At 43.3% G+C, this 25,993-nt stretch overlaps 2 protein-coding genes across 6 annotated transcripts in view; both read right to left on the reverse strand.

The window, feature by feature from the left end:
* Window positions 1-13,384, reverse strand: part of VEGFD (vascular endothelial growth factor D) — a 36,118-nt gene extending 22,734 nt beyond the window's left edge. Inside the window, exon 1 of one of the 2 annotated variants that reach the window (XM_026478088.4) lies at window positions 12,621-13,384. In XM_026478088.4, coding sequence (XP_026333873.1) covers window positions 12,621-12,710 — 90 coding nt within the window. In that variant the 5' untranslated portion in view covers window positions 12,711-13,384. The remainder of the gene's footprint in view (window positions 1-12,620) is intronic. The other variant, XM_026478086.4, reaches the window with a different exon arrangement.
* A 180-nt stretch (window positions 13,385-13,564) lies between these two features.
* PIR (pirin) overlaps window positions 13,565-25,993 on the reverse strand; it is a 107,953-nt gene continuing 95,524 nt past the window's right edge. For all 4 annotated transcript variants that reach the window (XM_057310226.1, XM_026478091.4, XM_026478092.4 and 1 more), the window contains 3 exons: window positions 25,674-25,756; window positions 18,634-18,700; window positions 13,565-13,880 (listed from right to left, as the gene is read on the reverse strand). In XM_057310226.1, the coding sequence (XP_057166209.1) occupies window positions 13,768-13,880; window positions 18,634-18,700; window positions 25,674-25,756 (263 nt within the window). In that variant the 3' untranslated portion in view covers window positions 13,565-13,767. The remainder of the gene's footprint in view (window positions 13,881-18,633; window positions 18,701-25,673; window positions 25,757-25,993) is intronic.

Raw genomic sequence — 25,993 nt, forward strand, 5'->3', positions numbered from 1 at the left:
ATCTAACCCGGAGATTATTCATTTGTTCAAACTACGTCACTTATCTTTCAAGTATCTTCCTCCAGACCTCCTCTTCCCAAGTCCAAATCCAATGCCGCTTCCTCCATCAAGCTTTATATGATGTCCTTAACTTAGACTCTATGATTTATGAACACGTTGCATTTCCCTCACTAGACTGTGATCTCCTTGAGGGTAGAATACATGTCTGCTTCATCCTTTTTACACAATAAGCACTCAGTACATATCTGAGGAAGAAACTGATGAGTAATAAATACATACATGTGTTTGACAAGGAGCAATCGGGCCCAGGTTTGTGCGGTCTGTTTAATGTTTTGTATAGAGTAGTGCTTCTCAAAGCCTAATGCGGGTACGAATCCCCTGGCTGTCTTGTTAGAATGAAGATCCTGATGCAGGAGGTTTGGGGCGAGAGCTAGGATGCTGCATTTCTTTTTCTTTTCTTTTTTTTAAATTTAATTAATTAATTTACTTATTGGGACAGAGAGAGTCAGCCAGCGAGAGAGGGAACACAAGCAGGGGGAGTGGGAGAGGAAGAAGCAGGCTCCCAGTGAAGGAGCCCGATGTGGGGCTCGATCCCAGGACCCCGGGATCACGCCCCGAGCCGAAGGCAGACGCCCAACGACTGAGCCACCCAGGCGCCCCAGGATGCTGCATTTCTAACAAATTCCCAGGTGATGGTGATCCTGCTGGTTGGCTGACCACACGGGGAGAAGGAAGGGTTTGAGGCAGCGGTTCTCAATCTTGGCTTCACCTTGAATCTACTCGGAAAGAAGCTTCAAAGGAGTACTGATGCTTTGGGATCCCACCCTCAGACATTCACATTTTATGGGTCTGGGCCGCGGCCTTGTCATCAGGATTTTTTTTAACTTTTGGAGTGTCTGCTAGTCTTCAGAGAAGATGGGCGGGAGATGTATAGGAATTCTCTATACTAGCTTTGAAACTTTTCTGCAAATATAAGACTACTTCAAAACAAAAAGTTTACTTAAAAATCTTCCCAAGTGACTTTGGGGCACCATTGTGGCTCAATGGGATAAGCAGCCGACTCTTGATTTCAGCTCGGGTCATGATCTCAGGGTTGTGAGATCAAGCCCCATGATGGGCTCTGTGCTCAGTGGGGAGTCTGCTTCTCTCCCTTTGCCTCCCACCTCCCCCCACCCCCCCCCACTGCCACTCGTGCTCTCTCTCTCCCTCTCTCAAATGAACAAATCTTAGAAAAAAATCTTCCCAAGTGATTTTAATGAGAACCACTCATTTGGGGGATGGAGCATGCTGGTGTAAGTCCAAAGACCTTGGTTAGTGCCTAAGCTATGTACAAGTCTCTTCAGTAGGGAGTAAATGGTAGATGCATGCTGAGAAATAATCTTATTCTTTAAACCCTTCTGGGTTACACCTTGGATTCAAAATACTTGTGTAAGTACCTTGCTTGGGCGGATTTCCAAAGCCTTTCTTTTTTTTTTTTTTTTTTAAGATTTTATTTATTTATTTGACAGAGATAGAGACAGCCAGCGAGAGAGGGAACACAAGCAGGGGGAGTGGGAGAGGAAGAAGCAGGCTCATAGCGGAGGAGCCTGATGTGGGGCTCGATCCCATAACGCCGGGATCACGCCCTGAGCCGAAGGCAGACGCTTAACCGCTGTGCCACCCGGGTGCCCCTCCAAAGCCTTTCTTAACTCAAGCCATCTGATAGATTGATGGTGGACCAGTTCCTAATCTGTATGACTTTTTCAAGATTGAAGACCAACAATAACGTTTTCCAGGCCAAAGAGCATGAGAAGATCAGCTGCCTTTCTTGAGACCAGGCTAAATGACAGAATAAATTGCTTCTCAAATTTCCAAGGGCTCAAAACAACCCATTTCTCAAAACAGAAATAAAAATAGGTAGTGAATTCAGCAGGGGAGTGTAAATTACAATCCTCTCACAAGGCAGTCCACAAAGGGTTTGAAAGAAAACATAAATGAGGAGTATAAATGTGGGTGTCTATGCGGCAGAAACATGGCTTGGAGTACACGGCAGGCCTCAGACCCCGGCTCCGAGCTCTCAGACCTCCAGCAAGGAATGTCGGAGTGGGGCCGCTGACTACTTTCCTCAAAGCACCATGAAAAGCTTTTCTTGGGCCATCCAGTCCCCTGCTACTAGGAATCCTCCTGTTCTAGATACGGGAAAAGACCAGCTTTGCAAAATTCCTCTCTGAACCTCTTGAGAGCGGCGAGTCTAAGCCTGGGATTTCAAGCCTCTTGAACAACAGTTTTTCTGTTGGTGTGATTTTGTCAACCACGTTGCCAATATCTTCAGGAAGTTTGGTAATAAGGAGGTGGAGTGACTAGAATGTATATATTGGGAAAATCCAGAAGCTTCGGGGTGAGCTATGGAGGAAACACATTTCATACGACTTTCCCTAGATTTGCTTAGGGATTTACAAGTGTTGCCTGGGGACGCAGTTCTGTTACTCGCCCCTGGAGGTCGGGGACATCGCCGCAGACAGCAAGTTCCCTTTGCAGCAGGTTTGGGAAGATTGATCAGTTTGCAACACAAGTAACTCTGCGGTGCCTCCGCCTCTTAGTAACTTCTGTTCTGCGGCAAGAGCATGTGGCATTTCAGTTCCAACAAAACATTTAAAGCTTAGCCAAAACCATCGAATTTTTCCTGGTTTGGGGTCCCAGTGGCACAATCATGCTCCCCGCTGTCCTCCACCAACACTCTTCCCCCTGCCCCTCGAGTCCCTGGGCCATGTGATCCTGGCGAGTCCAGATGAAGTTTTCTGCCTCTGCCTCCCCGTGGCTCCCAGGTGAAAATAACATTCCCCAAAAGGAAGCTTTGCCTGCTCTCCATAAACCACGGCTAACTGGAGAGGGAAACACAGGGGGTGGGGTTGTTCAAGACTGGGTTTTAATGGGACAGCACTCTGGGAAACGTGTTGGCGGTTTCTGACAAGGTTCAGCACACTCACCGTATGACCCAGCAGTCACACTCCTGGGAATTTACCCTTGATAAAGGAGGGCTTACGTTCACCCCAAACCCCTTACGCTAATGTTTACAGTAGCGCTCTTCAGAATACTCCCCAAACTGGAAACAACCCATATGTCATTCAGTGGGTGAGTGGTTAAGCTAACGGCTCCACCCATCCTGGGAAATACCACTCAGCAGGAAAGCAGAACGATCTGGGCGCGCCGCTCCTCCGCGGGCTCTGCAGGGCAATGGCTGCGCAGGAGGCCGATCTCAAGAGGTTACAGCCTGTATGACTCCATTTACGACATTCTCCAGAAACCCAAATGACAGTGCTAGAGGGCAGATCAGAGGCTGCCAGAGCTCGGGGAGAGGGAGTGACTAGGAAAGGAAGAGCATAAACGAACGTTTCCCTAACCTGATGACTGTGCTGCTTACACAAATCTCTATGGTGTGTTAAAATTCATGGAACTGCCCGCCAAAAGGGGAAAAAACGTTAATGACTTTAAAAAATAAAGTAAGCAGGGGCGCCTGGGTGGCTCAGTCGTTAAGCGTCTGCCTTCGGCTCAGGGCGTGATCCCTGGGTCCTGGGATCGAGCCCCGCATCGGGCTCCATGCTCCGCACTGGGAGCCTGCTTCTTCCTCTCCCACTCCCCCTGCTTGTGTTCCCTCTCTCGCTGGCTGTCTCTCTCTCTCTGTCAAATAAATAAATAAAATCTTAAAAAAAAAAATAAAGTAAGCAGGCTTTGAATCAAGGCACTGCTCCTTTTTAGCTCTGTGACTGAGGGTCAATTATTCAACTTCCTTAAGGCTTGGTTTCCTTTCCTCGTTTTATGGCTGGCGATGCTCCCAGGGCCCACCTCAGCGAGCTGATGGGGAGATCACACGAGGTCCGACGGGGGAAAGGGGTAGGCACAGAGCAGGCGTTTAGTAAAGTTAATGCCCTTTCTTTCCTTTCTCGGTGGGGGTGGGGGGGTGGCGGGCATCTGGTCCTGCGCTGCAGTTCAGAGGTCTGGATTTTCTGGCCCCTGGTCTCCCTCAGTAACCGGAGGTGAGTCTGATGAGAGCAAGATGGCGCCACTTCAATCACAGTAAATAAAAACTGAAAAGAGCAAAACTTCTCCAGGGTAAATCAAGGACAAGCTTTTCTGCCTTCTTTTTTAAACATTTCTTGGAAGTGTTTTCAGATGAAAGGCCAATTTCAAAGTAATCTGCTCTGGCTTTACATCTATCTCTATAGACGGATGAAGAAACAAACAACCCACTTCTTAAACCTTTGTTTTCTGTTATTAGGGTCTGGTCTTCCCCAGATCAGACGGTACCTGATGGAACAGGCTGCACCAACTGAGGGCGGGGGCGGGGGGAAAGATGCAGGCTCACTAGTAATTGCTGCTGGGGCTGCTCAGAGGGAGCCGAGGGCCTGGTCCTGCTTCCAGGAAATCCAGGAACCTGGCCAGCTGGGGGCCTCATGCTCCCGGTGGCTCTTGGACTTACGTAGTTCTGCACTGCAATGCATATATATGAGAAACCTAGGGTGTTTAATTAAACTTGACTAAGGAAAGGAATCGCAAACTCAGGGAAACTGTACGCGTACGCTCACACGCGTGAATGCATTTGTGTCTGTGCATAGCCATCTGGGTATTTTAGGGAAATATTGGGGGAATAAGATGCCTAGGACCTCCACATCCTCCAGTTTGATGAATAGTGTGGGTGGTTTTCTCCCCAGGCGAATGGGAGGTTTGGGGAGAAGTCTGTGTCCCCCTTTACATTTTTTTAAGTCTAAATATTAAAAAAAAATTATTAAGTTCAATTTAGTTAACATCTCCCTTTATATGTTTTATTTTTACTTTTTTAGTAGGCTCCATGCTGCAGAGCTCAATGTGGGGCTTGAACTCATGACCCTGAGATCAAGACCTGAGCTGAAATCAAGAGTCGGACACTCAACAGACTGAGCCACCCGGGTACCACCCTCCTTTACATGCTTTAAATCCATGCTCTACTCAAATGCCTCTGCCCCCATCTGATGTATCTGTGCTTAGGAAGTGTGGGACAGATGAGTGTCAAGACTCAAAAGAGTGCTCTGAATAACCCCAAGAGCATATATTCCTGAGGTCTGTTACAGTTTATCACTGATCTCAAAGATCAAGGGCCCAATGGGTAAAGAAACAACTCAAAGCCTTCATGGTAATTAGGTTGTTAAAAACAACTTCACAGCTGCCCCCCAAAAGGGAGAAGTATCTTTCTAAGCCCTATTGATGTTGGGCCATGTGACTTGCTTTGACCAGTGGGACATTACAAGATAAGACACAGAGTACTGAAATGGATGCATGAGTGTACGCTTCCACATTTCTGCCATCACAAGCACCTGCCCCTGCTAGCTCACTGATCTAAGGAGCATGAGAGACATGTGGGGTAGACCCACACTCAACCGATGGCTTGAGCCTTGATCCTGACTCCCAGCTGACCCACAGCTACACAAGTGAGAATAGATTTTTGAAGCCACTGAAGTTTGACTGGTTTGTTACACAGCGCTATTGTGGCAACAGTTAACTGCTACAGCCCTATTTCAGCCTAAGTGTAACATAATCCATTGGACACGCAGAGGCTTTTCATATAAAACCTCATGCCTTTTTGGCAAGGCGCCCCACTATACTGCTGGCAGTCAGCCCAGTGTGCCCCCCTTTTCCTTTCTTCCAAAGATGCAGTGGTCCCATGTCAACATCCATGGCTCTCCTTCTCTTCTTTGCCGTTATCCTCTGCCCCGTCAAAGATGCCCAACGATCCCTAGTCTTGTTGTGAGGGTGTAGTTATGAACCAAGCACACCACTGCAAAGTCTGCTTTTACTTTTTCACCCTACTCTTCTTTTTGAGGAATCTTAATTTAGGAGGAATTCAGGGCATTCACCCAGTCGAAATTACACTCTTCCTAACTCTCTCCAGAATGGAACCATAGGCAGCAACAAAATATTTGCCATAGCAATATTCCGCAAATGTCATTATCTTTCTCCAAAAACAATTTTAGCCAAACCTAGATTTCAGAAAAGCAATCCTTTCCTCAAACATGGACTCTGGGAAACAAACTGAGGGCTTCAGAGGGGAGGGGGCTGGGGGATTGGGATAGGCCGGTGATGGGTATTAAGGAGGGCACATATTGCATGGTGCACTGGGTATTATACGCAAATAATGAATCATGGAACTCTACATCAAAGACTAAGGATGTACTGTATGGTCACTAACATAACATATTAATTTAAAAAAAAGAAAATAAACAAATGAAAACAAAAAAACATGTGAGTGGTATAATTATTTAGGTAACAATGAACAACAACCAAAAAAAGACTCATAAAAATTTACATTATTACCTAAAGTTCTAGGCCTTAAAATTATCCTTCCCGCAGGCCAAACTGAACTCCTCGGTTGTTGGTAAGACATAAAAATAACTAAGACATCTTTATTTCATAAAAATATCATTTCCACTCATGCGCTTGGCACAGGGTAGACATTCCACAAATACTTGCTGAACTGAATGTACAGCTGTTCTTTTTCCAGGGAGAAGGAGCCTACAGCAGAAATAAACTTGAGTGTCTTCCTTCAGCAACTCTACCCCAGCCTCTAACTATGGTTGTTTCCCATCGCAAAGATATGTTCAAAAACATTTAGAAGCAATCAGAGTTGTGGTAGTCGTTAATACAGTTCACCAAATATTTCCAGCTTTCTATCTTCTGAGCACATGGAAGGACTGCACTTCCTGGCCCCTTGTGGTTAGATGGAGCAATGGGTCAAGGGGCTGTGACCAGAAGTGACGCGTGTCGCTTCCAGGCCAGAGTGTTTAATGGCCAAGGCCAGACTCTCCGGGCTCTCCCGCCCTCCATCACAGCGATTAGTGACATTCGAGATGTGGATGCTCAGCCAGCTTCGTCCTGAACTGGAGCTGACCCTGAACTAACCCGGATGCTCCTCCAGTATGAGCAACAAATCTACCTGGTTCGGAGTCGCCACGATCTGGGGGTGCTTGTTGGTGCAGCATATCTTGGCCTAGGCTGACTGATAAAGTATCAAACCTGAGTACTTTGCCGTAATCTACCACACCCCCACAAATCACAAATCCCCAGATGAAAACATAGACAGCACTTCTCAGGGATCTCAAAGATGAAGGAAATCTTCAAGGTGTCCGTGTTTTATCCAGATCTGCCGTGTGGCCCACAGCTCTTCTGCCCGTCTCTCTTTCTGTGGCCACTAGCCCAGAATATGGGTGAAGGGGACTTCCTTCTGTTACTGGCTCCTAGGAGTGAACACCTTACAGGGGGGCTTGTGGCTAAAAGGACACTGCAGCGTTCTTGGATACCACCATTGGAACTCTCTCTAATCCCCAGAGGAAAACGGCATGCGGTGAATCTACTGCCTTCTCAAAAATGCTTCCGGATGTAAACAATTGAGATCAGACAAGCCATGGTGAGAGCAGACGTTGGAGATTATTTAATGCAGCAGTTTATAAACTGGGTATCTCAAAATCCCAGAGGCCTTGTCCATCAGTCAGGCCACACACACTTTTTTTTAGTATCTACTCTCTTACGGGCTTTGGACTAGGTGACTGAGACGCCAAAAGCACGCAATGCAGAGTCCCCGGGCTCAGGGCACCCTGCAGGTGGCACGCAGGACAAGCTGCAGGAGTCCCTGAGCGGCTGCCACTGGGGCAAAGGAACTCCGCCTGGGGCTGGAGCAGCGGGGCGTGCCCAATGCCAAGGACCTTGAGCAACTTCTTAAAACAAAAACCAAAGAACAAAGGAGGAGAGAAAAAAAAGAGAAAAGTTCCTGTTCTTAAAAAGCTTTCCTTCTAGTGGAGGATGACAAAGCACTAAACTTAAACACAAACTGAAACTGTCAGGTACCGATACATACAATGCAGAGGGTAAAATCACGTAATGATATAGGATCAGGGCTGGCAGACTATGACCCACGGGCCAAATCCAGCCTATAGCCTATTTTACTGTGGCCCGAGAGCTAAGAATTATTTTTTACAATTTTAAACGGTTGAAACAAATGAAGAGGAGATGAGGATTATTTCGCGACGCATGAAAATGATATGCAAATCAAATTTCAGTATCCATAAAGATTTACCGGAACACAGCCAAACCCTATATGATCTGCCCTGGCTACCTCCCCAACTTCGACAACTGTGGCTCTGGCCCCCCTCCCTAGTCCAGCTCCACTGGCCCCCTGGCTATGACCCAAACACCCAAGCCACCTCCCTGCCCTCCCCCTGCCCAGTGCACAATGGCTGCCTCAGCCCCCCTCACTCCCTTCAGGGCTCCGTGAAATCAAATCTAAGAAGTCTCCCCCACCCATCGCTCTCTGTCTCCTCCTCCTGCTTGATTTCCTCCACGGGACTACCCCTGACACGTTATAGATTTGCTACTGCCTGCCTCTCCCCGCCGCACGTGGAACGTAAGTTCCAGGAGAGTTCAAACACTGTCATCTTTCCTGCTGCATTTTCAGCACTGAGACCAGTGCCCACACATAGTATGTGCTCAAGAACTGAGTGAATGAACTGTCGAACACAGTTAAGTTCTAACGAGAGGCAAGGGAGATCCTTTACCAACTGGGATGTTCCGATCAAAGCTTTCACGATGCAGGGAGGCGTCAGTGTGTCTTTGCTTTATAATGTCCTAGTACCGTGGTAGAGATTATAAGAACTAGTGGCAAGAAAGAAAAAAGTGGACTTCGCATGGAAGCCACCTCAGAAGAAAGGTCTCCTCTCCTCACATCTCAATCACATTCCCAATTATGTATAGTTTCCCACCCTCTCTGCTAATCTCAAGTGGTAGGAAAGAGTTACATTTAGAAATGTGCTCGGAAACAAGGTTACTGTCATGTGAGTCTCTATTTTTCTAAGACTTCCAGCCAGTTGTGGTAGTGATAAATGTGCCCAGAAGTTCCAGATCTTACTACGTCAGATTCTACATGGAAGTGTTCATGTGTCCAAATACTATATTTTTGTCTCATAAACTATCCTTTATAAGCTGCTCCCAAAAGGGGTTCCATAATGGACCTCGTTCAACATTTGGCATTACTTGTATTTCTTTTCCTAGTGCTCGCAGGGGTCTACAGTAAAGGTTTATCCACAAGTCCAAATCAGGATTTTTAAATTAAAAAATAAGTCATACAAGGAAGATACAAGATACAGGGGGTTCTATTATATCCTGAATACCAATAATATGCTATGGTGACATAAAAGCTTCAACCAACTTAAAAGTGACCGACTAGGGTAGAACAGATCCGTGTGTAGAAGCATGTAATTCAACACATTTAGCTATGGTGTCATAAATGAAGAAGAAATTAACAGAAAACATTTCAAATGTCTTTTGTGCCAAGGACTGTGCCTGACAGAAAAGTGAACAAGAACTCATCGGGCCATGTGACTAGCAACAGTCAATGGACTTCCCCGTGCATGACTTAGGAAGTGAAAAAAGGGAGGGGGACGGAAGGTCTGCTTCCTGGAGTGAAACATGCAAGGTGCACTCAGTTCTTGTTATTCGATTCACTCTAGAGACAACGTCAGGAGAAGGCACGTGACACTAAGCTCATGAAGTTTGGTCGGCCATGGGACTTCTCATGAAAGAGGTATCCCACGTTCCAGTGGGTCTTGGTATCACATACAGTTTGAATGACTCCCAACACCCAGCAACAGTCATCCACCAGTGAAGAAAGAGGGGGATAGAAGATAGTGTGGGGGAGAAGGAAACCAATTTTGCCAGAAAAGAATTGGGAAGGCCTATCATAACCTGGAGTTATTCCTTTATCACTCTAGTGATATGTCTGAATCAGTGACTTTGAAAAGATTTATGGAGGCTGGCTTCATAGGAGTGTTCAAGGAGATGCCAGGATTCCCGATGACAAGAACTGCTTATCAAATAAACCAGAAATAGTGCTCGCCAGCCAGTCAGTATGAACGACTGGACAGTGAAGTTGGAGGTATTTATTACCGAATGCCCAGAATGTCTACACTATGGTACTCAGGGCTGTCACATACAGATGTCAGTCTATGTAAAGCTTCCTCGAGTTGGGCAGTGCACATCCTGTGCAACTATATAGGACTATCCCAGCTGTAGAAAAATAGGCAGAGAAAACAGACACCAGTAAATCCCACATCTAGATGGTTAATCTGATTATATTAGTAAGCCAAGAACAGGCACTGGGTTAACCTTATTTCTAGAAGAAAATGTGTTCTGCTTAGATTGAGAAACTTAGCAGCTAAACAGTATATACAGATTTGAGTTGAGATTTTCAAACAGAATTCTCAGTTCACAAAGTCCATGCACTGCTGACCCCAAACAGCTCTCCTAAATACAAGTGGCAAGACGAATGAAATTAGGATGCCTCACACTCAAGTGGCATTAGGCGCAGTCGTCTGGAGTAGCTGTTTGCATGGTTGTTGCAGAAAAAATATGCACCGACTCGTATAATTAGGATAGAGGCAATGCTAGTCTAAGCTGAAAACAAGGACAATGTTCAAGGACAGAAAGTGAGGACTGTAGGGAAAGGGCAACTAGGGAACGGAACTGGCACTGCCCCCCATTTAGGAACGGAGGGGCCTGGAAGACAGAAGGGTGCAGAGAAGAACACGCTCACAGACCTACTACTGAGAAGGACCCGGAAAATGTCTCATAATAAATGGAACATTTCTATTCCCCAAAGCAACACAATAAATTCATATCCCGGTGTTCATTACCATCTCGAATATGCTTCCATACCAAATTTTCCTTTAAACAAGAAGAAGATTAAGAAGCATATTTCTTCTTAGATTCTCTCTTAAGAAAAAGGGGCTAAAGGAAAAGTCTAATAACCAACGTGGGGCACCTCCTTTTCCCTCACACTACCCAGTCATGTCTATGCCAAAACTTCTGTTTGGTCTAGGCACCCCCTCCTTTCACATCAGAAACATTTAATTTAGCGGGGGGGGGGGGGGGTTGGGTAGACAGAAGCACACTATATGTAGCTTCACTTTTTAAAGGAAACTCAGACATATATGAAAAAGTCTCTAATAGTATCACTAAGCATATAATGCACCTTTCTACCATGTAAGGACGTGTCTTCTGTCACATGCAAATTCAAATGCTTTTTTCCACCGCCACATGAAATCTGTTCCTGTGTGATCAGTACATCCAAACACTTAAAACCACACTGAGCCCAGGACACCTAAAGAATTCTTGGTGTCTGAGCTCTTTAAAAGAGCGGAAGAACCTAAAACATATTACTTCTTTCCAACAATTCAAAATCTCCTCTTGTACTGTCAAATACAGTGACGTTCAAAGTCAAATGGAAACATTTTTTTTAATCCATGCATAACACTGGGGGGTGGTGGGGAGAGCTTCCATGAACCCAGCACTTCTAAAGGCTTCCTGAGTTTCGTGGACTTCAAAAAAGCTGAACAGCCTGGGAAGTCTTATTTGCTTCAAACAAGTCCAATTTTTTCCCCCTGTCACCTAGGCTCACCAGTGGATTCCTCTTTGCCTACCTTCTGGCGCTGAGACGCAGCACGCAGGCTGGCGGCAGCGAGGTGGGGCCGAACAGCTGTGAGTTCTCTGGAGTGCATTTGGAATTTGGAAAGCTAGACTTCCTGTTTTGTTTTGTTTTTTTAGAAAGACTTGAGTAGACTGCCAGACAAGGTGGCTGTCCCCCAGCACAGCGTTCCACACTTAGAGACATACTGTGCGTTCGGGCACTGTATGTACATCTGCGTCCCACACGGCAGGAGACGAAGACTTGCTCGCCCCCAGGACCAATCTTCTCCTGTTGGGGGCGATATCACCCCTGCTGAAAATGCGTGTCCTGACAATAGCTACAAAACCTCAAGTTCACGTCTGTCTGTTCATGGCCAGAAATTCCGAAATCAATAACGATTTAGCACCACTTCCAACAAAACAATGAAATCCAAATCATTTTCAAAATAAAGAGCTGAAGGAAACAATATAATCTACAAAACACATGAAACTGGGTGAAATATTGCTCACCCAGTAACATCCCAGTTAATTCTTTTGCATTACTCGCAACTCATCCGGCTCCGAGGCCTGCCCATAGAACCAAGGGTTCAATTACTGTTGAATTTTACACATTTCAAAAAGCAAGAAACCAAATGACTTCCAAGAAAACATTTTTCTAGATGGTAGCAAAGGGTATTTTAGAAAACCGGATAGAAACCATCTGGAGGAAGTATATTGCAGTTTGCAATTCACAAAAGAAATTAACTAAACTCACCAAACTAACATTTGTTGCTTACAAACAACATGAATAAATGGCCCACAGTTTTCCGTGTCACAAAAACAAACCAGTGCTTCATTAGAAAATCACCGTGCCATCTGCATATATAGAGGAGAAACTTACCCATCTGAAAAGTATCCAGAAGGCTCATTCACGTTCTATTACATCTCCAAAAAAACCACAAAAAAACAAAAAACCCCAGCATTTTCAAACACACATGGCAAGCATCTCAGTAAGTCTAAGAACCAGCAAATTCATTAACTATTGCAAGATATATCCTGTCCACTACTAGGAGTGTTCTGTATTTTTTATTGTCTGGAAAATGGGGGGCAAAGAAAGAAAGTCCTCCGTATAAGCCAATAAGAAAACTCTGCATCACATTAAAAATTAAGCCACCTACCTTCACTGGTCCATGTTCATAACTGGAGCCCTGCATCAACTGCAGGTAAGACATCATGAAAACATTCAGCATGGCCCATTGTCTGTACATTTTGAGTATTTTAATATCCACTGATTACCAAGCAGTTGACATCAGGCTGCAAGAGCAAACTGTTTCAAAAGGCATTCTCCAGAAGAAAAGTTCGAAACCCCAAGACTTCACATGGAAAAAAACAAATAATCAGTTGTGATCAAAATCCAATGAAATGACTTCAATTAGTCAAGGAACGTTTTTGCTCAATCTTATGCGGGGAGAGAGATGAAAAAAAAAAAACTGTAACTGCGCTCATGCTCCAAAAATAATCAGGAGATGGACATGACGTGCACTTGACATGAAAAAGCACTCGAAATTCACTTCACATCCAGCAAATTAAAACAAACAAAAAAAATCTCTCCCCCCTGTGCCCCAGGTTCTAGTTGCTTCATGAGGAGGTGGTGTGGCCACCAATGTCTGCAGCCGCAGAAGGCTGGAACCCAATTCTGGATTCAAACTTTTTTCACAACCCTCATGGAAGGTTGCAAAAGCATGTGTCTTAAATCTGACAGAGATTTTGGCAGAAAATGCAGGGAAGTCTTGGCTGTGATCCTGTCGCGTCCCTACCAATAGCAGGGCAGTTTTAAAAACTGACTCAAACCGTCAGGACTGCTGTTATTTTAACACAGATAACCTGTAATGTGAAACCCCAGCGCACAGGCATGAATGTTGCATGGAAATTGCATTGCTCAGGAAGGGACATCAGATGTTCACACACTGACTGCCAGGGACAAGCAAATATGCTTCCAAAATTCATCCATGCACAAAAATCACAAAACATTCATACACACACGAAAAGGGAAACATACACAAAATGATTTTTTTAAACGAAACTTACAGAAACTTACTTAGACCAAAATGAAGAACACTGGTTTTTAAAGAAGCAACAGTTAGGTTTATTTGCATGTACCAGGAAATATCTTGTGTGCATTGCTATAAAAACCATGTTATCAGTTTAGTGGAATTTTTTAGAAGCATCGGCTCAGTCAGCTTTGGAAAGTCAAAGTGCTGAATGGACGGATGCCACCGCAGGCAAAATTCTAGAAAGCACGGAGATCTGCTCTTGTGCTCTTCACTAGTTTCCAATCTTTGATTTCCAGGTTTTGGCTCTTTCAAACCCATTTTTCGCATTTCTGAAATCAAGAATGGCCTGAGAAATCTCTTCATTGGTGTTCATCACAAATGGACCTATGGCAGAAAGAGACATTCAGAAAGTTCTGGGTGACGATAATATTTTCTTCTATTACAAGAAATGGTATGTATTTCTGGAGTTCTTAATCTGAAACCAATCCGGGCGTATCTGAGCAGTAAAAGGTTATTTTTGCAGTGTCCAATCCCTGAGGACTGTCATAAAAGTTTCTTGACTAGGATTGTGTAGGATTATAAAGACCAAACTTCAGGTAAACAAATCAGATAAACAATTGCATCGCACTCAGCCATTGTTGCAAGTTGTCATCAGCAATTGCAATCTCTTTATTCAAAACGTTCTTGGGCTTGGTTCCGTTACAACGCTTTTTATAGTGTGAGTTTTTTTCTTCCTTTTTTTTTTTTTTTAAACCGAAGGGTAATTGACATACAACATTATGTATTAAGATTTCCTGCCAGCTGATGTCCAGAACTGAACCAATCTGATGCAAAGAAATGGCAAATGTCATAGTTTTGGTGTCTACACAGTATACAAGGCTGTGCACTTATATGAGGGTTTGAGTCATTTTTGAAAATTAGCAGCAACTCACTGGCAATAAACAGGAGATTACAAACATTTCGAGTCAAGAAACCAACACGTTTTGGGTTCTCTAGGGGTTGGCAAAATTTTCTGTAAAGGGCCAGATAGTATTTTAGATTTTGTGGGTCAAACAGTGTCTGTCTCCACTACTCAACTCTTCTGTTGAAGTGTAAGAGTAGACACGGACAATATGAAAGTGAATAGGGATGGCTGTGTTCCAATAAAACTTTATTTACAAAAACATGCAGTGGGCAGATTTGGCCCACGGGCCACAGCCTGTTGGCGCCTTTGTCTAATTCCTAGGTTTGAACTCGAGTTTTGCTAAAAGTGGAGGAATTGAGGAAGGGGGCACGGTGCTGGAAGGAGAAGAAAGACTGAAGGGGAAAGCATGAGGGGCCTGTCATGCAGGAAGAGGCCAGACCCCTGTGGGTTTTGGATGCGGTCTATGGGAAGAAGTTCGGGCATAATTCCACAGGCGATTAGGAATCACTGAAGGGTTCAGCAGACAGTAACGGGATCTGCTTTGCAGATTTTAAAGACTTTGGCACCCGGGTGGAGAAGGTGTCCGGCCTGGGAGGCTGAGTTGATGGTAGACTTGTTGAGGGCAGCTGAGATACCGGACAAAGGAGGCTGTGGGTAGAACAAGGAGTTCAGCTCTGGATATTCTGATATGAAGGAACTGGAGACAAGAAAATGGCTTCCTGGCAGACGTGCTTGGTTTGTTGTTGGAAACACAGATCTAGGGCTCATGAGAGAAATTTCATCTGGAGATAGAAACCTGGATATCAGGTAGGAAAGAACGACAGAGCCCTCATATGCAGAAATCAATCCAAGAGGACCCCTTGGGGAAGTCAACTTTTAAAGGACACATAGAAGAAAGGGAATTGGAACCCAAAACGAGAACAGATCCTGGGCCAAGGACCAATTTCTTGCACGTCATAATATGCCCACAGTTTGGATTTGTGGAGTGCCTCTCCCATCCCCTGAGTATTTTTCTGAAAAAATGGTGCACTTCAGGGCTTCCATTTTGACGCTTTTCTACAGTGTTCTGCTCTGCTTCTCAATTTATAATGTGCACGTGAGTCACCTGGGAATCTTGCATATTCTGTTTCAGGAGGTCTAGAGTGGAGTCTGAAACCCTGCATTTCTCACTATTCTTCCAGTGATGCAGATACTACTGGTCCATGGACCACACTTTGAGAAACAAGAGAAGCACTGGAAGCTCAGAGCCCTCCAAAGCCGGGCTGAGGAAGCTTGTCTCCTCAAATCCTTAAGAGGAGGAAGAAAACTAAAACCAGAAAGCGTGTTTTTGTTTTTCTTTTGTTCTTTTTTTGCATACTATTATCGCTAAATTTATTGTTATTTATTTATTCATTCATTCATTTATTTGACACAGAGAGAGGCAGCAAGAGAGGGAACACAAGCAGGGGGAGTGGGAGAAGAAGAAGCAGGCTCCCAGCGGAGGAGCCCGATGTGGGGCTCAATCCCAGATCGCTGGGACCATGACCTGAGCCGAAGGCAGACGCTTAATGACTGAGCCACCCAGGTGCCCCAAATTTATTGCTTTTTTTAAATCAAGGTGTAAGTGACATACATTGTATTAGTCTCAAGATGTACAACATAATGGTTTGATATTTGTACATATCGTGAAATGATTACTATAGTAAGTCTAGTTAATATTCATCATCACACAAAGTTACAGATTTTTTTTTCTTGTGATGAGAATTTTTTTTTGAGAGAGATGGGGGGGAGAGCAGGGTGGGCAGGGGCAGAGGGGAGAGAGAGAATCTTAAGCAGGTTCCACACCCAGTGCAGAGTCCGACACAGGGCTTGATCTCATGACTCTGAGATCATGACCTGAGCTGAAACCAAGAGTCAGACACTTAACTGACTGAGCCACCCAGGAGCCCCAGTCTGGTGGTAAGACCTTTTAAGATCTATTCCCTTAGCAACTTTCCAATATGCACTACAGTATTATTAATTGTAGTCGCCATGTTGTACGTTACATTCCCCCAGAAAGCATATGTTTTTTAATTGATCAACTATAAGGTTTATAAACAAGAAAATTATTTGAGAGTTATCAATATCTCCTAAATACTCTTTCACACTACAGCTTTCATCTTTTCTCTAGTTAAACCTTCACACTCCCTCCCGAGTAATAGAAATGGTGTAAGTTCAAGCTTCATTATGTAGAACCCCGGTATAGTGGAGAGCACAAAACATGGGGTCAGAAGACTAGGGTTCGAATCCCAGCTCCACTACTAACCATCGCTTCCCATTGGAGAAGCCACAGAGCAGAGCGAGGGTCAACCTCACACGGTGAGAAGCAAAAGGGCAGGGTGGTTGGAAATCAGACAGCCTCACTATGAACCCAGCTATGTGGTGGACAATGAATCTCTGTACCTCCACTTCCTCATCTGTGAAATGCGGATGAGGGTGCCAACCTCATAAGGTTGTCCTTAAGATTAAATAAATTAATACATGGAAAGTACGTTGGCCCATCGTAGTAAATGATAAATACTACCCAAGTATCTGTTACATAAATAAATAAATAAAATATATTGATTTCATTTTCCTCATTTATAAAAAGGGACATGACTACATCAATGCTAAGGACATTTCCTATGTCAACATTCTGTGCCATTCCATGCTTAATTGGCAGACACATCATTAAGGACACCCCGATAAGAAAAACAAGGTCCTTGGCTAGTTCATCAAATGGGTACTGGTTCCCAAACAACCAAGAGATGGTTGTGGCTATCTTTATACACAGGTAAAAAAAAAAAAAAACCAAACAAACAAAAACAACTTCCTGGGGTTTAAAACACACACACACACACGCACGCACACACACACACACACACACACAAACACACACTAAACAAACCGAACAAAATGCTTTGCTTCTCATTAACAGAGATGTCAAGTGACTTATCTATCTTGTCTGGTTAATCTGAGTTTGAATGTGCAGGCTTATGCACTGTTCCTGAGACCAAAGGCTCTGAGAGAGGATTCCTGTAACGCAAACGGAGGGTGGCCTCGAGCAGACCCACCCCTTCGGTCTGTCACCAAATTTGGCTGGACTCTCATTTCTCATCATTGGTGCAGAGGCGATTACTAAACTCAAAAGAGACTTACATCCCACACGTCCTTTTCCCACCTAAATTCTAGCCGCTATGAATAAAGATTATGACCCTTCTCAATCTGTCTTCAGGCTTCTTCCAGAAGAACAAACGATTTCACTGCTCTTCAATCAAGATCAAAGGAAACAAGAACCATGCACCTTTGGAGTGGAAATTGAAGCATGCAAAATGGAGGTCAGCTAGGTGGAGTATAATTTAATGTTTTCCTCTTAAATTATTAATAGAACAAAAAAATATTTTTAAAATAATCAGTTGTTCTTGAAATGTATGATCAGCTGGGCTTTTTTCCTGAAATCATTGTATATACCTGGGGATTCACGCAAGGCAATACAATGGGACTTTAAGGCATGCTAAATTTCATAATTAGATAAGTAGACACACGTTTTATAGACATTTATCTAAATAAGTTGGCAAAAAAATTGTTAATAAAAATGAGTATTAAGTTGGATTCTAGGTGCTTTTAGATGTTCCTCATTTAATAAAACTTTATAAGGAAGTCAAGACAAAGTGAAGTGACTGGGTACTTACTCCAGGAGTTTCTGCCTCCAACTAAAGTCCTATTCCTCCTATACCACAGTTTCCTCTATTCATTTTTGTTTTTTAAACAAATAAAGAGTGACTCAAATATTTTAGAAACTGCCAAAGAAATATTCTTAAGAGGTTCCTATTTTTCACTAAAAATACAATGGACTACAAACAGTATTGAAATCCCTGTTGTTTTTAGTAAAGATAAAAATGATATTCGAGCAGCAGGCCATAAAACCTTTCTGTAAGTTCAAGTTCTCTATGACACAATGCAAAACACTACTTTTGTTTCCCCACAGTTCTAAGCTCAACACCCTATACGTGATAGGTATTCAAGAATTGTTCCTTTAAAAGGAGGAGAGAATGAATATAGAAATTAAAGCCATGTATATATTTTCCTCTGATGATGGAACAATGAAACAAAATCCTTGAATTTGTAGATGAAGAGGACAGAAATCCAGCTATTCTTCCCCAAAATACTATATATGTACACTACTTTTAAAGAAAAAAAAATCAACCAGGAAAATTGCCATCGTTTGGGGCTTACCATGTTGGACAACAGCTTCTCTTAATGGCTCCCCAGCAATTAGGACAAAGTGGCTTCTCTCAGGATCCTAAAGTCAAGGAAGAAAACATCAAACCATAAACATGCTTCTTTCCCTTTTTTTTTTTTTTGAAGATTTTATTTATTTATTTGAGAGAGAGAGAAAGAGAGCACAAGCAGGGAGAAGGGCAGAAAGAGAAGCAGGCTCCCTGCTGAGCAGGGAGCCAATGTGGGGCTCGATCCCAGGACCCTGGGATCATGACCTGAGCCGAAGGCAGACATTAACTGACTGAGCCATCCAGGTGTCCTAAACAAGCTTATTTCTGAATGTCAGATTAGGAGTAACTTGAAGCTGACATGCTGGCCAAATGGACGATGTTCCTAATTCTGAGTATAAATTCCAGAAATATTTTCTGTGTAACACTCGATATGGAAACATTTATTCCTTAAGATGATTGGTCTTCTCAGTCAGCACTCCAGAGTACGTCCAGACCACCAAAAAAATTAACCTTCTCAGATAAAGGAGGAGAATGCAAATCAAGATTTTCTTTAACCGGAAACACCCTTAAGACAAACCATGTCATTTACTTATCTTATGACAAGGTTTATAATCTCCCATTAACAATTTTTAAAAAGGAAGATTATCTACACAAATCCAAAAGTAAGGTTTGATTACTTTTGACATTTATTGCTATTAATGTAAAATATGCCCCAGAAATGTTGCATTAAATGGAACCTTCTAAAACCATCCAAGTGACATCTGCTCAGGTAAATTTCTGACCAAAAGGGTCCTATGATATCCAAGTCTCTAAAAGTTTGTCTTTAGAATTGAGATTCGATTTTTTTCCCTGAAACTGAAAGACATATTAATTACAATATCCAGTGCCCGTGTGGATAAAGGGAGAGACATGTTTATAGATCGTCTGGGAGATTTTGGGTTGATACAGGAATCCTTCCAGAGACCACTTTGACAATATGACTCTGAACCCCCACTATCACTGATGTCCTGTGACCCTGCAGTGCCGGAGAAAGGAGCCCCCACCACACTTGTGAGAAATAGTAACTGTTGTAAGCCACTAGAGTTTAGGGTGATTTGCTCAACACTAACGGGGAACTCAACTTTATGTAATTCTTTGGAGGCATCTCTTAGGTCTAATTGAGATAAAGCAGTAATGACAAGGCGCTTTAAAACAAAGCCTTCAAAAATTCCTTAAAACTTCACCCTATTTGAATAATATAGCATATTTTTTAAAATTTTTCTTCTTTTTAAAATATTTCTTTATTATTAGAGAAAGAGAGAGAGGCAGTGCGTGCAGGAGGAGGGACAGAGGGAGAGGTGAGAGAGAAAATCTCAAGCAGACTCCATGCTGAGCACAGAGCCCGATGTGGGGCTCGATCCCACAACCCTGAGATCACGACCTGAGCCACAATCAAGAGTCGGATGCTCAACCCACTGAGCCACCCAGGCGCCCCTAATATAGCATACTTCCAAATATGTGGGAAGATAATTATACTCCATATTATATTTATATACTTTGATACAAAGCTCATTAATTAGAAATCATTATAATGTTACTAGTACTGGAAGGCTTATCACTGGATTCAATAAAAATAAATAATGAATTCCTTAAACTTCCATGTAGTTAAAAAAAAAAAAAACTACCTCATATTGTACAGGACTGAAATTGACTTCTCCTCTGCCTCCAACTTTAAAATACTAAAAGGCAAGCTGGGGTAGAATGATTTCTGCAAAAGTCGTAACTTACTCTACAGTCCCAGGGCTGGCGTCATTTAGCACAGCCCCCCAGTGGATGCACTCATCATTTCTTCATGTTTAAAAAATATCTCTGTTTAACCATTCCCAGGCTCTATTTATTTATACATCATCACCTTACCTAGCCACAACCCAATCTGCTGTCACAATATGCTAACGTGAATTCACCTGAAAGTCGAAAAGCCTAAAAAGGCTTCTGGTAGTTCATATTTTAAAAACAGATGTCATAAACTCCATACACTGAAGATTAGTGTTTTAAACTAAGTGCAGACTGTCAATCTCTACTTATTCTTGCTTTAGACACCATGCTAACAATGAGGCTTTGTGGTTTTCAGATCTATGAGGGATTCAGAGCTAGAAGACAGAAAACTACTATAGAGCAATACAACAAAAAATAGCTTAAGATCAATGATGGAAATGAAAAAAAAACTACATAAAACAGGCACAGAAGCTTAAAAATTCATCTAGGACCACTTAGTTAAGCCAGCAGGCTCTACAGACATCATTAGACATTATAGCTCGGGACAATAATCAATATACATGCTGACGATCCAAGGTTATGAACAAGTTAAATTGTACATAATATAAACTAAGCCCACACAAAAGGGTGGGGTTTCTATCAGAAATGATTTTTTTTTCAATATCACATTTAAATGACTAAAAATTCGACTTAAAAAATGCAGTTATCAAGAAAGCTTTATTCCCTAATGGCTGTGGAGTGGTGAAATTTAAATGTGAATCAACAGACATTTGAAAGAAAAATATTTTAGAAAAATAGTTCTGATCATCGGTACTATATCATATATAATTTAATGTGAATGAAGATGTCACTGCATAATGATCTGAGGTGCTTTCTCAGAAACACGACTGAGTTTTAGGGTCCGCAGGCGGAGAAGGGGTTAGGGTTATGGGAGAAGGGGATGAGGAAAGGCCAACCTCCTTGGGTCATGGATGCTCTGACTCCTCAGAATTTAAGTTTCCTTAAAAAAAAAAAAAAGTTTTTTATTTTTAAGTAATCTCTATACCCAACATGGGGCTCAAACTTACAACTCCAAGGTCAAGAGTCGCACACTTCACCCACTGAGGCAGCCAGGTGCCCCAAGAACGTAAATTCCTTAATTCAGAAGACGTACCTTTTGTGAATGACAAAACATCCCCCACTTTACACATTTAGGAATGACGATCAAGTTTAAAAATACAAGTTTTGCTTCCTTTGATGTTACTCAGATCAAATGATGACTTTCCATTTATAATCTGGACAGTAAAATAATGGGACTCTTACATTTGATGTGAAATGAAAAACGATTTCACTGCTGGGTGTTGAGGAGGTCAGGAGTTTGGATTCCCATTTCAGAAACCTTAACGATGGTCCATGCTTCCTTTAATGACCTTTCCACTAAATTAACCTCTCGGTAGTCACTTCTCCGCTACCCTAAACCAGATATTTGATATCCTTTTCTTGTTCCTTAAATATATCTTTTTTTCTTTCCCTGCCTACTTTGGTGAAAGTTAATCATCTTTCTGGATCTTCAGTAGAGTGCTGATGTGGTTAAAGGTCCCAACTGCTGTTACCTTGAAAAGTCCTCATCTACGGTGACCTTGTGTGTAGTGTCAAATAATGAAAATCAAGCACGAGGAAAGAGAACGAAGAGCTGTTTCAGACACGAGTCCCTGTGAGGATATCAGTAAATGCCTTTTGGGGCTTGATGAAAAGATCCCATACAAAGGTAATGGGGGCCAACTTACTGCTTCATGTATAATCACACCACCTGAAGGTCATGATCTCTTCCAGCCCAGACCATGTCTTTGACTTCGGTGAACCTTCTCAGAGTTCTTAGTTCAGAGTTAGGCCCTTCTGGGTTTACTGAATAATTTCCTTTTACAAATTGCTCTTGTTATTCCATAAATATTATTGCCAAGATAGGTCCTGAGTTTCGCTGATACCAACAGTAAATGATCAATGCCCAGGTGAAGGCTCTATGATTCACTGAAGGTGTTGATAACTTCGCCACTATGAGTAGTATGGACTCACAGTCTGATTGATTCTGAAGCCCTGAGATGGCAGTAGGACTCTGAGAATGAATCAAAGGGTATGCTTTTGATTTAAGGACACTTATTATAGTGATACATTACGTGGAAACAATGACCAGGAAGAAAGTGAGTTTTTAGCATGACTTAATTGCACGCAATTGCTCGTACTGGATTTCACTGTTCACGCTTCTTAGGCCAATTGAAAGATAAAACAATGAATTGTTATCAGTTTTTAAAAATTAATGGTGATGAATTTTTACCCATAAATAAGCAAAAAAGTTGTCTCTAGCTTTAATAAGGTGTTTTGCTTTATTTCTTTCAATCTGTATTTGAATCAAAATGTTAATCTGTATTCATTTACTGAGCTCCCCAAGAATGGTGGCAGTTAAAGAGTGTCCTGACTCTCAAGTATTGTTGTGGGGGCAGCCAATGAAGAACTGATTGTCTACCTTGACGAACTACAAGTGCATCTGCTTATCCGTGAAGCTCAAGACCTTCTCAATAGGATATCAATATAAATGTGTGTCTACAGGTGACATCGAGCCTTTCACATGAAACAATGGGCTCCTGATCAGGGGGCTATCCTAGTACCCAGAGCACCGACTGTGGGCCAAAGCAGCACAGGGAGCATTAGCCCCTGAAACAGACGCTGTTTCAGGGTGATCAGTACAGTCCAGGATTAAATGGCCAGAGTAGCATGGGGCTGATGCCAATCTCTAAGAACTCTGAAAAAGTTAAGACTATTTTGAAGCCACTGGTGGGAGTATGGGCTTCCTCTAAGAAGTCAAAGGGTCTGGCTTAAAGACTCTGAAATCGGGCAGTAAACCAAGCCCCCTGCAGTTGCTACCTGCCACGGAAGACTTCAGAGTAATGGTCACAGAGGACAATCCACCCTCTGCATGAAGACAGGGGTCCCTGAAGCCGAAAATGTGCTGACCTAAGACAAGTCAAATGCTAAGCTGGAAGCAGGAAAGCTGGGGACAGACGCGATCCGCATCAACCCTTCAGTGCCCCCTCTCCTGCCCCAGAGCACTGGCCACTCTAGAGGAAACCACCCATACTGCTGGTTAACCAGGCAGCCAGGCATGACTGTGGAAGACTCAGAAGTAAGGAGTACTGAAAGGGCAAGAAGGAAGCCAGGGAGTATGCCAAATCCTTCTTCTTGACCACGACTCAGTGCAAATGGGGTTAGGGGGAGCATTAGGAAGTCACATCTCCCTTCTTTAATCCTCAGGCTTATTTCCAAGTGCAGATAACCCTGACCTGGGGCCATGGAGTGAATCAGGATACTTCAGATGCTTTTTCTAGCTCTAGAAACTGTTATGTGCCCTGAACCTTCAGCCCTAAAGTATGAGTCCTCATTAGGTAACACGTATCTGATATGACTATCTGTTAAATTAGGCATTTACATCAGTGAACTTTCTAGTTCCCATTATTGGGCACCCACTAGGCACTAGATCAGGGATTAGCACACCTGCCCTTGTAAAGAGCCAGAGAATAAGTATCTTAGGCTTTGTGGGTCATCCAGTCTCTGCTGCAAACACTCCACTCTACCGTTGTGGTGTGAAAACGTTCACAGACAAACAGAAAGGAACGGGTATGGCTGTGCTCCGACAAAACTTTATTTACAAAGCCAGGTTTGAATTTGGCCTGTTGGGCAGAATTTACTGACCCCTGTGCTAGACCTGGGGTAGACTCCTGACATATGCCATCTCCCATATTCTACCAACCCCTGCCCATGGCATCATTACTTCGATTTTGCAGCCAAAGAAACCAAATCTCGGAGAGGTTGAGGAACGTGCCCAAAGTCACACAGCTCGCAAGTGGCGAGGTCAAGCTTCACACCTTCACTATCTCCCTTGTAATCTACAGGGGACGGGACTTTCTGCGATCCGTGGACATAAGCATGACACACCCACCGAAATGCTAATTTTCTAAAATCCTTTTTTTCATAGAAATCTTTCTCGTGCCTTGCAGGCTCCGGCTGCGCTCGTACACAGCAATAATGACAGAAGGGCCCACAACAGAGCGGTGCCTCTGGGGCCAGAGAACTGATGTTTTCACCAACTCTTGGCTCTCCCAGCTGCCTCCCACCTTTCTGGCTCCCCTCGGCAACCCTTTCTGGTGGTTCGTTCCAGCTTCCAAGTCCTTCTCATCTGCAGTGTGCCCTCTGCTAGATTATAGGAAGAACGGAGGTGTCAAGTTAAATCAGGTAATGTTACAAACAAACCCGCTATCAGAAGGTTCTGGCCTGCGTGTAGCTTCCAGCCTCTTTCCTGCATGGGATCAGCACAGAGGAAAATGCCCTTTCTGTAGGTCAAAAGTAGCAGTTTCAAACAGTTCAACCTAATAAGAGAGGGCACGGACCCTGAGATCTGTATTTTCTCTGGTGCCCAGGAGGAGCTACTTGCTTCCTAGTTCATGGTGGTGCCGTGGACGACTAAGGCAGCAGTAGGTGAGCTGCCAGAAAAGAAATCCACTGCATTCTACAACCCCAGGGGCAGGGCGCCACACGGCAGGCAGCCCGCCTCTCCACCAGTCACCTGCACACTGAAGCAGTTTTCATCCCTACTTTGCAAAATTCATCTCGTCAGGAGCTTTTTCATAATTGTCTCTTCAATCTTCTTTATGAAGACACGAAGCCATCAGATTGGCTTAGCAGGCTCACAAGAGAGTGAGAGAATCACCCAAGGTAATGAAAGAGACCCAGGGAAGAAACTTGGCAATCTGGGGATAGAAGCTCCCGAGACTCCTAAAACATCAGAAACTCTATCTAGGAAGCAGGGGTTCAACACAAAAGGGACTACAAAATGCATCATATGCTCCTCTCGGTTCGAAATGGGGCTGACTTGCCAAGGGCTCTCTGTGAGTAAGAACGGAGATCTATATTTATACTCCTAGAGGGCTGATCCATTTTTGCTTAGACTAAAAATAAAATAAATCAAGTGTCTAAAGAAAGAAAATTAAGAGACAAGGAAGACATGTTCCTAGGGCTAAATTTCAAGGGGTAAACCACAGAGACTTCAGATGAGTCCTGAAGATGAGAAATGGGTATAGAGAAAACTTTAAAATAAACCAATAGAAATAAGAGGTTGATGAAAGGGGATGATAAGCTTGTGGCATAGTTTCTTTGCCCAAGGAAGAAAGAAAATGTTCCAGCTGCACTTTTACTTTAGGCATTTACCTGTAAACTAGTAGGAAGTGCAATTTAAGAAAATTAACAATTTTTAATACTTACCTTGTTTTCCACCTGGACACTGTCACCTTCCCCCAGCACTGCTGTGTGATGTGGCTCTATTTTTTGTTGTGCATCATCGGGCCCTACAAAAAAGATGACCCATGAGATAGAATGTTCTTTACAGTACATTTATCACACGGTTACAAACGTGGTTAACTACATAGCACCGTAATATTCATTTCAACCTCAGACATAAGAGACTTAGGAATCTCCTTAAATCTCTTGGTTGATTATATTTGAAAGTATTAAAGTCTGAAACTGCCTGGTTCCCAATGTAGAAAAAAAAAAAAGGGGAGGTGAATCCTGCATCGTGCTTCCAC

The sequence above is a fragment of the Ursus arctos genome, chromosome X (genome assembly GCF_023065955.2).
Source record: "Ursus arctos isolate Adak ecotype North America chromosome X, UrsArc2.0, whole genome shotgun sequence".
Lineage (NCBI taxonomy): Eukaryota > Metazoa > Chordata > Mammalia > Carnivora > Ursidae > Ursus > Ursus arctos.